General features: G+C 44.9%; 1 protein-coding gene across 1 annotated transcript in view; it reads left to right on the top strand.

Annotated features, from left to right (window-relative positions):
- The window catches only part of DPP6 (dipeptidyl peptidase like 6), a 768,584-nt gene extending 763,813 nt beyond the window's left edge, over positions 1-4,771 (top strand). The window contains exon 26 of the mRNA XM_040984381.1: positions 2,839-4,771. Coding sequence (XP_040840315.1) covers positions 2,839-2,985 — 147 coding nt within the window. The 3' untranslated portion in view covers positions 2,986-4,771. The remainder of the gene's footprint in view (positions 1-2,838) is intronic.
- Positions 4,772-12,246: the final 7,475 nt, after the last annotated feature.

Below are 12,246 nucleotides of genomic sequence, written 5' to 3'. Positions count from 1 at the left end.
CGTCTGGAAAGTTTAGCAAAGACGGTAGGCAAGAAAAAGAAATTCAAGGGATATAAATTGGAAAGGAAGAAGTTAAATTCACTCTGCTTGTGGATGATATAATCCTATATAAGAGAACCGAAATATTCTGCTAAGAAATTATTAATGTGCACAGGGGAGGGCAGTGCAGAGGGAGGATCTGGGGAAAGGAGAAAGGGATTTCGGAAAAGGGGAAAAGAAATCCCGGAATCAATGAAACTGTATCATAAAATAATTTCAAAAAAATGTCCATGCCACTCAAAAATATTACAGATTTAATGCAATTAGAATTGACCTACCAAAGGCATTCTTGGACCTAGAAAAAATGATCTGAAGTTCATGTGCAACACAAATGATCCCAAATTGCTAAAGTAATCTTTATCAATAAAAGCAGAACTGAAGGTCTCATACATCAGGCTTCGCAGCATACTGCAGGTGATTACAATCAAAACCACCTGAACCGGCACAAAAATAGACGTATGGGACACGTTAGAAACCCCCAAAATTAATCTGTATAATATCACCAATATTTGACAAAGCATCCTCCGGAGTGAAAGTCTCTTCAACAAATGGGAAAATTGGTTCTCTGCCTATAAAATGCCATCTAACACCTTACACAAAAGGTAGACTCAAAATAGATCAAGCATCTTAAACCTGTGACCTGGAAGAGTAAACTTATTACTGGCAAGTGTAAGAGAAATGAGTCACAACCCTGGCTGAGGCAGACTTTTGACAGAGGACCCCAGAAGCATAGGAAATAAAAGCAAAAGTTGACTAATAGGACTGTCAAGCTAAAAAACTTACCCACAGAAAAAGAAACATCTAGCAGAGTGAAGAGGCACCAAACAGAATGGAAGAACTGATTTACAAACTATGTTCAGTTAACTATCTTAACTGTATACAGTTAAGATATATATATACAGGGCCCGGCGTGGTGGCCTAGTGGCTAAAGTCCTCGCCTTGAACGTGCCCGGGATCCCATATGGGCACCGGTTCTAATCCCAGCAGCTCCACTTCCCATCCGGCTCCCTGCTTGTGGCCTGGGAAAGCAGTCGAGGACGGCCCAAAGCGTTGGGACCCTGCACCTGCATGGGAGACCTGGAGGAAGTTCCTGGCTCCTGGCTTTGGATTGGCACAGCACCAACCATTGTGCTCACTTGGGGAGTGAATCATTGGATGGAAGATCTTCCTCTTAGTCTTTCCTCCTTTCTATATATCTGACTTTGTAATAGAAATATGTCTTTTAAAAAAAAGAAATATATATACATATATACAGTTAATAAATGCACAAAGAACATGAACAGGAATTTTTCAGCTTGGCCAACAGACATATAAAGTGCTAAGGATCATCAGCCGTCAGGGAATTGCAAATAAAAACCATAATGAGGTTTTAGCTCACCCAAGTTCGAATGGTTATCATATAGAAATCAGAAAGCAACTAATGGTGAAGATGTGGAGGAAAAAAATCCCTAAGCCATTGTTGATGGGAATGTAAGCTAGTACAATCATTATGGAAGACAACATGGAGATTCCACTTATAAAAATCTGAAAATAGTCCTACCACAGGACCCCGCCATTCCACTCCTGGCAGTTTGCCCAAGCAAAATGAAATCAACATGTGACAGGGTTATCTGTCCCCATGTTTATACCAACCCAGTTTACATCACCTGGTGATTGGATAAAGAAAATGTGGTATATATCCTTAATGAAATAGTACTCAGCCATAAAAAATAATGAAACCCTGTCTTTTGCAACAAAATGGAGGCAGCATGAGACCATTGTACTTAATGAAATAAGCCAGACCATAATATCCTATGTTTTCCGATTTGTGGTACTGTACCAATAAATATAGTGTTAGTGAAATTTACATTTTGAGGTTTGATTATTGCTTATGCCTTTGCCTAATGTGGAATTTTGGTCTTACTTTCTGCCTGTTGAATTACTTATGGAAGATGAATATGTTATAACAAATTAAAGAAACAAGGAAGGAGAGTATGAAGCATTGTGTGTTTAAATTGTATGTAATACATGAAATATGTTCTCCTTAGGCAAGTTTTCTAAAAGCAGTTTTATATCATAAAAAGAGTGTGGACTTCCTAGTGAGATTTGACTTTGGGTCGTTGCACATACAGAAGCACCTGTAACAAAAGCAGCAGAGGGTCTGTGTCAGGGTACAGCGTGTTCAGTGGCCATCTGTGGCGTGCCAGCGTCCTGTTTAGGCTCTACTTTGTTTCCTGGCAGTTCCATTCTGGAACTGTCTGTGCTGATGCACCTGGGGGAAAAAAAAAACAGAAGATGACCTAAGGACTTGGGTCTTACAGCCACATGGGAGACCTACATGAAGCTCCTAGCTTTGGCGTGGCCCTTGCCATTGCGACCACCTAGGGAGTGAGTCAGTAGGTGGAACATTTCTCTCCATGCCAATCCTTCAAATAAATAGAAATAGTAAGAAATACACAGTCACTTTGGGGAACAGGTGTTGTCACTTACGTCAGCGATGGCATCGCTGACAGAGTGGGAACCAGTCTGTGTTCTCTGTTTATTGCACTGGTTTTCACGGATTTCCCACTGCATATGTCAGGGGCAAGGAGCCAGGAAAGCATAGAGGAAATACTGGCTGATGTCTCTGATGTTTCATTTCTTTGCACAGCAGGGGGAGAACCCAGGCAAAGCTTTCAGGAGGAAAGCACTTTGGGTGGGACTGAAGTAATTAGGAGATTCATCTTATCAGGCCTGCACAGTCCTGAGTGTCACTAAGCTCTTTATCTCACGTTTCATTGAAAGGGTAGACCAGGAGTAACTTCTCCATGTCTCTTGCAGATATACCCAGATGAAAGCCATTACTTTCACAGCACATTCCTCAAGCAGCATCTATACCGGTCCATTATCAACTTCTTCGTGGAATGCTTCAGGATTCAGGACAAGCTACCCACTGTCACAACAAAAGAAGATGAAGAGGAGGACTAATTACAAGTCAGCCGGAAGCACAGATGTGGTTCTTTCTACAACTATATGCAACTGAGGAATGTCCCCGCCCTGTCTCTTCCCTTCAAGGGTGGGGTGGGGACAGAGGTGTTCATGTCCCATAGCATGCGTGTCTCAGATAAGGAAGGCGGCTTTGCTTGGGAAACAAGCTCCTTCCCAGGTGGAGATGCGCCATGGTTCGTGATGGCCTCCACACTGCCTGGAACATTCCACATCAGCAGCATTGCCTCCTCCTGGCCATACTGCAGCTGGCACATCCCATAGCCCCTTCCCCAAGGAACAAAGAAAGGACAGATGGCAGCGAAGTCCCACTTTGGGCCCACATGGAACTGGCCCTTAAATTCAAGCTATCAAACAGTAGCATTAAGACCCACCCTCTACATTAGAGTACTGTGTTCACGTCTTCAGCATTACATCCTGTCTGATATAACTGTGCCAAGGAAACAATCATAGCACAATTAACAGTGTGTGTCCCTAAATTGGCTCGCTCCTTTCTATACTTAGGAGATTTGACCTTGTAAGGGGCTGCCCCAAGAAGACAGACCCTTTTCTGTACAAAGTATCATCATAACAACACTAACAGTTAACCTTATAAATTCATTCTTATTTCTGGGTTTTTTTTTTTTAACTTGACATTCCATTGTCTCTGGTCATGGGGTTTGGGGTTTTTGGTGGCTTGTTTATTTGTTTGCAGGTTGGTGGGTTTTGTTTTGATTTGGTTTGCTTTCTTTTCTTCAATGAACTTTGCACCTGTTTGGATAAAGGAATAGACCAGAAATAACTATTGTTTCCCCAAGGTTGCCTTCAGGCTTTGTGGAGACCTTACACACACTTAAGAAGGAGACACTCAATAGGATTCAGGAAAAGAAAACATAATCAGAGCTCTCTACATTGGGATTTGGCTGTATATTTCCCATAGTCTACTTACGCGTATTCTTTAGTCTTTTCAGGTGACACTTTTTTTTAAAAGCGTGGATTCCACCCAGCCCCCTCCAGGTCTGCTGTGTATGCTCAGGTCACTGGTGTCCTGAAGGAAAGTAAGGGACCATGTCTGTCTCCAGTTGTGGGGATGGCTTATTTACCCTCCTGCCACTAGCAACAAGGCTTGTGTTCTTCTGCGCTAGCTTTGTGAGATACACGCTGACCAAATGTACAGCCAGTGTTCCCAGTGTATATTTCATTTTGTTGTATATAAAGAAAGGAATGTGTGTCCAGCATTTGTGCAGTTGCCCGCCACCTCCCACAGCACTAACCTTGTGTTGAGCTTGCATGCGGACACTCTTTGGCTGATCTGGACTCTCTAGAAGTGCTAGTTTGAACATATATCAATTACTGTCATTTCCTTTTGAGCTTGTTGACAACCTGAATGTCGGTACTGGTTTCTCCAGCTCCTGTCCTGCTGGGAGTGTCCCTCACATCCTGTCTGCAGAGGAAATGTGTCCATGTTGCTTTTTTTGGTGTTTTGGGGGTTTTTGGTTTCATCCATTTGAGCTTTGAATGTCAGTTGTACTAGGGTTGGTTGGAAGATCTCCATTCTAGGACATTAAAGGGGATGCCTCACTATTTGCAAAAAGAATCAACGCACCGACAAGCACGACCGACCTGAATGCTACCTGATCATGCTTTTGCTGTTTCAACGGGCTTGACTTACTACAGAGCCAATTAGTTCAGAAAGGGGAAGCCAGCTCTGGGCACAAGATCTGGTCAAAGGGAAGTGGGATGTGGCATGGTAGCATTTGTTCATCCATGGAATAAAACATTATTTTACCACTTGGATTGTTCTTTTCTTGTTTCTCCATCTAGTTTACCTTAGAAAGTGTACAGGTTTCCCTAAGTTTTTGAAATGCTTCTTGTACCTCACCAAGACAGATGCATTATACCATAAGAACCTACGGGAGGTTAAAAGGAAAAAAAAAATACATCCAGCAGCAATGTCAGTAATTAAAAATGATAGACCCAACCAAATACATTCAAGTTACGTTCGAGTTCCAAATCAGAGAAAACACAACCGAGTTGTGTCTTGAACATTTTAGGGAGGAGACAGAAATGTTCCCTAAAATTGATGATAAATCAATCCTCAGTTGAGGCCATAGCATTGTCCACTATAATGCTTTGGAAGCACAGCCTTATCAGTTAGTAATGCATCTATTCATTTTGTTATAAGTCTGCTGTAAACACAGCCCAGCCTGAAAGCAAAAGGATTGATGAAACAAATGCTGCCAAATCACTGAGCAGCCGCTGACGTGGAGACTTCAGCTCAGCCCAAATACCCCAGCCAAATTAGACGACTCTGGTCACTCCTCATGAAAAGCAAAATTCCATTTGTAAACCAGAAGCTGCAAATACCATAGGAGTTTAATCCCAATATTGTCACCATGAGCTACCACGGCCTTATCCAAGGAAGCTAGTTCCTCAACTCACCTTACCATTACTGAATCCATTCCTCCTGGACAGGGTTTGATTTGTGGACAGGATTTGATGGCTTACACAAGAACACAAATACTTCTGAAAAACACTGGGTGTAAGAGGACATGATGGTCAGCATATATCCAGAGAAGGAGCTCGATCACAAGGATAACATGGGGGATACACAGTGCCCTGTGGTAGGACATCTAGGATGGCCTAGGAAAGGCACCTGTGTGATCTGCAGGTGCAGGACCCCCCTGCAGCTGCAGGACCCCCTCTGGCTTGCAATCTCCCCAGGCATTCCCTGTGAGTTCAGCTCAGACATGACTGGCACAATGACATGTTTTCTTAATTTCAGGTTTAAACAATCTAAAATGCTTTGAAATCTCAACCAGGAGGCACTAGAATCCATGAGGCTCCTTTGAGTTCCCAGTTTAATGGTCCCAGCCCTTTATGGATTGTCCCAGGACATGAGCACCCACATATGCTGGGGTTCCTCTATCTCCCTAGAACAGAAAACACACCCCTTCTTCTGCGTAACAGTCCCAAAAGCACTGATTGTATTAAGGAACAGATTGCCTGCAGGAAGCTTCCATTAAAAACTCCATTTGGAGTGAACCTGGGCATTCCTTCACGTACTTGGTCCTAGGTGAGGTGAGGAGAACAGAAGGGAGAGCCCCAGATCAGCATGCAGGTCTGGTGTGCTGGTGGACCAGGCATGGAAACTTAAGTGGGCCTGGATATTGGGTGTGTAAAGGGGTAAGGCACAAAGCCAGCACATGTGCCAGAAGCTTGGGACCCTGGTGGGTAGCAGAGCACTGGACCTGCACATCATCCACTGGGCTTGCAAAGGCTGGGCTGGAGAACCCATGCACTCTTGGGAACAAAGATTATGGACTGACTAACAAAGGGAGCAAGGTGATATAGGGTCAGGTCGGGAGGATTGTCCTGGGAGTATCTTTCAAGTAAAGAATGACTCCTGAGGGACTCACAAATGACAAGGCCCCTGTACTTGCAGGTAAGTGAAGGGACTGGTTCCTGGTGATTTGGAGGAGAGAGACTGGGACACCTTTATTGATCAGACCAATGCCCCAGCTCACATGAGAGACCTGAGCTGGGCTTGTTACCATGGAACACTGCTGACCAACACATGCCAGCTCACACGCAAACTAGGGCTTGGGGCCTGTCTGACGAGGCTACATCTCAGTACCTCACAGAAAGTGTCACATCAGGGGATGGGTCACATTAGGCTGGACCATGACACCAATCAGCACACAAGAGAACCATGTCCAGGGGTGGATTCTGTGGGGGATATGCGGGCTCAACCCTATGGAATTACAAGTCCTGCTGGCTAACAGCTTACACTGTTAACAGTTGGGTTGGTGATGAACTGAGCTAGGCATGACCTTGGAACTCACCGACACTCAGAGGTACTGGGGTTGGGAACAAGTGCAGCAGGTCCAGGCTGCAGCATCATATGAGCATACTAAAACGGGGCACGAGGCAGGCTGGGCTGCAACATCTACCAGCTCATACAAAGACCAAGATGGATGGGGCAGGTCATGCAAGGTAAGGGCCTAGCACCCAATGGCAAGTGTGAGATCTGGGTCTAGAAGTAAATTGAGAGGGGGAACTTGGGAAACTCACCTAATGGGTCACAGCTGCCACTGGTGATCACATGGTCCAGGTCTTGGTGTTGGGTAGGCTGGGCAGGGTAGCTCCATCCATTTTCAATTGTGCAGATTGGTTTTGGAAGGGGGTGGACTGGGCAAGGTCATGTAAACCTTAGTTCATTGGCAAGTACAGAAACCAGGCTGGAGTGCAGATAATGCCTGGCTAGGCTATCACACCTACTGGTGTGAGCCAGGAAGAGGAGCAAACTGAGCAGGACCAGGTTGCAGCACCTAACAATGAAAGTCGCAACTGGGGGCTGGCCAGGTCAGGCTACAGCATCCAAAGACAAAGGCTAAGTCAGGTAAGGGGCTATGCCAAGCTGGGTCAGGACAACCACTGCCATGGTACTAGATTTGTGGCTGGGAATGGACCTGGTTGGTGGGCTAAAGGGATGCCCTAGCTGGGTTGTGGGTCCCACTGATAAGCGCGGGGGCCAGAGTTAGGGACTGCAGTCTAGTCTGGACATGGCTGAAGTGTCCCTTGGCCCCAAAATGGACTGGGTCTGGGGTGTACCAGACTGGCCTAGATTCTGGCACTAACTGGTGCTCATGAGAACCAGGGTGGATGGAGGACAGGCTGGGTTAGACTCTGCCTTGCCGAGCCAGATGTGAGCTGTGTATGGGTGTGGACCAGGCTTGGCTGGGCTGAAACATCCAGCAGTAAGAATTGGAATGGGTAAAGGCCAGTTATAAAAGGCCACTGTTCCTGCTAGGACAAGAGATGGACTAAGTAGGACTGGCCAATGGACCACTGGTGTGCACGATCTGGCATTAGGAGAAGTTCTGATGGAGAAGCTTGGGGAATTCCTCTGTTGGGACACAGTCCCTGCAGGTGAGCACAAGAACCAAGAAAGAGAGCAGCCCAGACCAGGCCAGGTTACAGTCCCCACCAGCATACTTTTGCTCAGGTCTGGGGTGAACCAGGCTGGACCAGTTCATATTACCCACTGGAAAAATCCTAGGACCAGAATGGTGTGTGGGTCATGCCAGGTCAGGCCATATACCAGCCAGTTCACATTAGAGCTGGAACTAGGGGCTGGCTGGCTGGCTAGGCTGTAAGCTCCACCACTGTGAGCTGGAACTGGGGGTGGGCCAGGCCAGGCCAGGCTACAGTACCCACTGACAAATACCGAGGTGAGCTGGGCCATTCCAGACTGGGCCACAGCATCAAACCAGCACATATGAGACCTGGGGGAGAGGGGCGAACCCAGTAGTGGGGTTGCAGGGGTCTCCTCTGCTAGACCATTACTCCCACTGGTGAGCATGAGAGCTGGGATTGAGAGCAGACCAAGCCAGGCAGGGCTGCAACACCCATTGGCCTGCATGTAAACTAGATTGGGGAAAAGCCAGGCTGGGCAGACAGTACCTACTGGTACATGCATAAGCCAGAGTGGGTGTGGGTTGGTTGGGCTTTGCAGCAGCATCAGCAGGCAGATGTTGGCATGGAGGCAAAACTCTGTTGAGCTAAAACATAGGACCACCTGGAGAATGCAAGATCTGAGAGTGAAAGTGGGCCACTCTGATGGGCTGCAAGTCCCATTGGAAAACATGGAAACCAGGACTAGGGTCAGGCATGGCTAGACAAAAAGTGGCACCAGCCAGCACCAATGTGAAATGGATAGTGGGACCGGTTGGGTTGAACCAGGCCTTGATGCCCAATGACATGTAGGAGAGCAGAATGAGATGTGGGACAGACTGGACCAGTCTGTTGTTCATGCTGGCAAGCACAGGAACCAGGGTGGGGGTAGGGGGAAAGCCAAGTGAGGGTTATTGGGGGAATCGCTCTAACTAGGCTGCAGCTTCCACTGGTTTACGTGAGGGCCGAGTAGGTGATGGGCAGGATCGGGATGGCCAGTAACACCAATTAGTTTGTGTAGAAGACAGGGCTGGAGACAGAACTGATTTAGCAATTGCAACTAACTGTGCACATAGGCTGATTTGGGCAAAGGACTCTGCCAGACCCTGTGTTGGCAATGCACACACAGAATTAGGTCTGGGATCACCTCAAATGAGGTTTCTTTGGAAATCCTCCCCAATTGAACTGCTGGACTCAGAACTCCAGCCATGGAGAAAATTGCAGGTTCCACAGTCTGACTGTGGAATGCATCAGAGCTGGGCTTCCTCCAAGGCTTAGAGCAGTGGACAGCATATCCAGATACACATGAAGATGGCAGTACACTGGAGACTGCAGAGGACACCTGATACCATAACACAGGATGGAGGACAGAACAAATCAATCAACTACCCCAGCCAAGCATTGGCAGTGAACACCTGGGCAATCGAACACCCTATGGTGGACTGTATCAGCCAGTGGATTCTGGAAAGATTTCATCATGATTGGAGTGGCAAGATCAACAGCAATACAGAACTGTTGAACTATCAAATTATCTGAGCAGGACCCTCGGAAGGTCAGGAGGCTGGGTGGGGCATCTTCCCTTATCTCTCCCCTCCCCCAATTTCAAGAAGGAAAAAGGGAATGTCAAAAAATTTTTTTTAATTTTTTAATTATACATTTTAATTGTTATTATACATTACTGTCTGTGTTTGCTAGTTGCAAAATGCTATACTTTTAACTGACTCCTAAAGTTTTTGTAACAGAAAAATTATCTAAAGAACAGATGTAATTGATGTATGTTCGCCAAGTCATCTTGGTAAAATCGTTATCATAATCCACTTTGCATTCCCCTCCATCTATATTTGTAAGCCATCTGAACATCCATGGCAAACTTATGTTTCTACTAATAACAGGTAATTCTAACCAATTTATAATTTTAAAATGTCTAAGGTCTTAGATCATTACTGAAACTACTTTATTGTGCTATCCTAAGCTAATGTTTCTTTGGCTCACATAATGTAAATCTCAGACTATCATTGGAAATGTTTTAAGTCACCCATATGCTTTTGCTCAACTTCACTTACAACCAGGTTTCTCTTGCTAAATACATTGAAAGGGGCCATGAGAATAAGTTTGTACCTTTATTTTAAATTTATACCGAACATTAGACCTTTGGGCAAATATTTTCAAAAGCTGTTATTTGATAGTTTTCACCTGATACTGAAAGTGATCTGTATACTTATTTTTAAGTTATCCTTCATTTCTCTTCTACTTTCTCTAAAAATTCCAAAAGGCTTCTCAGAATATACAGTTAGATCTCCAGAATTTATATAGGTACGGCTAACTTATAAACCTGACATCCCAAAGACTGCCTCTACAGCCCACTTTCCCAGAGGTCCAGAGGAAGAGTAGTGAGCTAGGTACCAGGAGGAACCCTGGTGCTATCTCTCCTTCTTGCCTTCCTCTGGCCAAAACAGCAAGAGTTTCACCAACCTCAGTGCCACCCTTGCTGAGGTCAACAGACACTTCCACCTGGAGATGTTTTGAAGGCCGAGTCTGAAGATAACACCTGCCATGATGACATGTCACATGCACATCTGCTGACTACCCTCAACCACCAAAGACATCCCTGCGCAGGACTCAAGCTACTTCCAAAGGGACTGCTGATAAGTAACATTCCTCCCTTACAAGATGGAGCCGTAAGCTCCCTCTCACTTTCCTGAGATGGCTCTGTATACGCTGTAACTTGTACAAAGTGTGTTGTCACTAATTGTCTTAATTGTTCCCTGATGCCTGGTACTTTTGGTATCTTGAGAAGTCCCTGATGTGTAATGTTACCTGTAAATTTGACTGATGATGCTGTTTTTATGCTTTGGAATTTTAACAACTTTGTCCATGCTTTGTGGGTTATCTTTGGGTCTCACTGCATTTGTTACCCTTATTGGACCTCATACAGCTGGTACAATAAGTTCATAGGAAAGTACTGACAGATTTGGAGGCCAAGATTGGTACATTAGAAGAAGCAATGAAACTTAACATTTAAAAACCAGATTTGGTACCACTTGCCATAGTATTTACAAATGGATTTGTGTCACTCCTCTCTGTTATAATGACTCAAATATCTCTTGGAGTGATGTTAAAACTCACCTCCAAGGTGGAGGGAATGACACATCTACTAGCCTTAGCATTCAGGAATTACATGCCCAGATTTCTGCCATCTCACACTCTCATCTTCAGGCTGTCTGTGCAGGAGGCATTCCTAACCAATTCTTACAAACTCTCATCTTTTTTCTGACTTTCTACTCATATTTTATAAATTTAGGAATCACACTAATTGTGCTCCTTTTTGTATTGTTTTTTGGCACAGTCATCTTCTGACGTTTGAGCGCCATGATTCAAGCCACTCATATAGAACTCCACACCCTCCAACTTAATAATAAAAGAGGAGAAGATGCTGGGGTCTGTGTGATGGGTGTGGAAGATAGGAAGGTGTCAAGGATACTGAAACAATTGAAAATCAGCATACCATATGATCCAGCAATAGCACTCCTAGGAATATATCCAAAACACCTGTTTCATGACAAACCAACATGCACCCATATGTTCATAGCAGCACAATCAGTAATTGCAAAAACCTGGAAGCAACCGAAATAGCCATCAACAGAGGACTGGATAAGAAAGCTATGGTTCATATACTCCATGGGATACTATTCAGCTATCAAAAAAAACAAAATGCAGTTCTTTGTGGCCAAATGGGCCCAACTGAAAACCATAATGCTAAGAGAAACGAACCAATCTCAAAGGTTAAATACCACATGTTTGCCTTAATCTGAGATGAAAAGTTGTTACTCTGGAAAATAATACCTATACATTGTAATATTATTGCAATCTCTGACAACATGTATCCAATGCAATAAGATAATGCATCGTAGCCTATAATACAACAATTAATGTGAGTTAGAATGCATCTACATCAAAGAACTGTAAAACCTAAAACACTCTTAACACCCTATGTTACTCCGTAATGGGGAGGGAATGCAGAGAAATCTTCCATCTCCCTAAAAAGAGAGAGGAAGACGTGAAATATAGCCTATCAGGATCAAATCTGATAACCCATAGACAACAGACTCGATTCGGCACTAGACAATAGTAAAGCTACACAGGCATAAGGGGGGGATTGGGAGCGACCCTGAAAACCTCTTAACAGGAGGTCATGAGTATGGAGCAGGGGGGAGACCCCAGAGTGGAGCGGGAGGTCAGGAGGAGGCTCACATCCCAACCCTGAAGACTCCCAGATCCTCACCAAAGACCATCAACACGGACACCAAG

Source organism: Ochotona curzoniae, unplaced genomic scaffold (genome assembly GCF_017591425.1).
Source record: "Ochotona curzoniae isolate NIBS_2020 unplaced genomic scaffold, NIBS_Ocur_1.0 contig_4105, whole genome shotgun sequence".
NCBI classification, from domain to species: Eukaryota; Metazoa; Chordata; class Mammalia; order Lagomorpha; family Ochotonidae; genus Ochotona; species Ochotona curzoniae.
The sequence above is the reverse complement of the archived record's forward strand: the minus strand, read 5'-3'. Positions and strand labels throughout refer to the sequence as shown.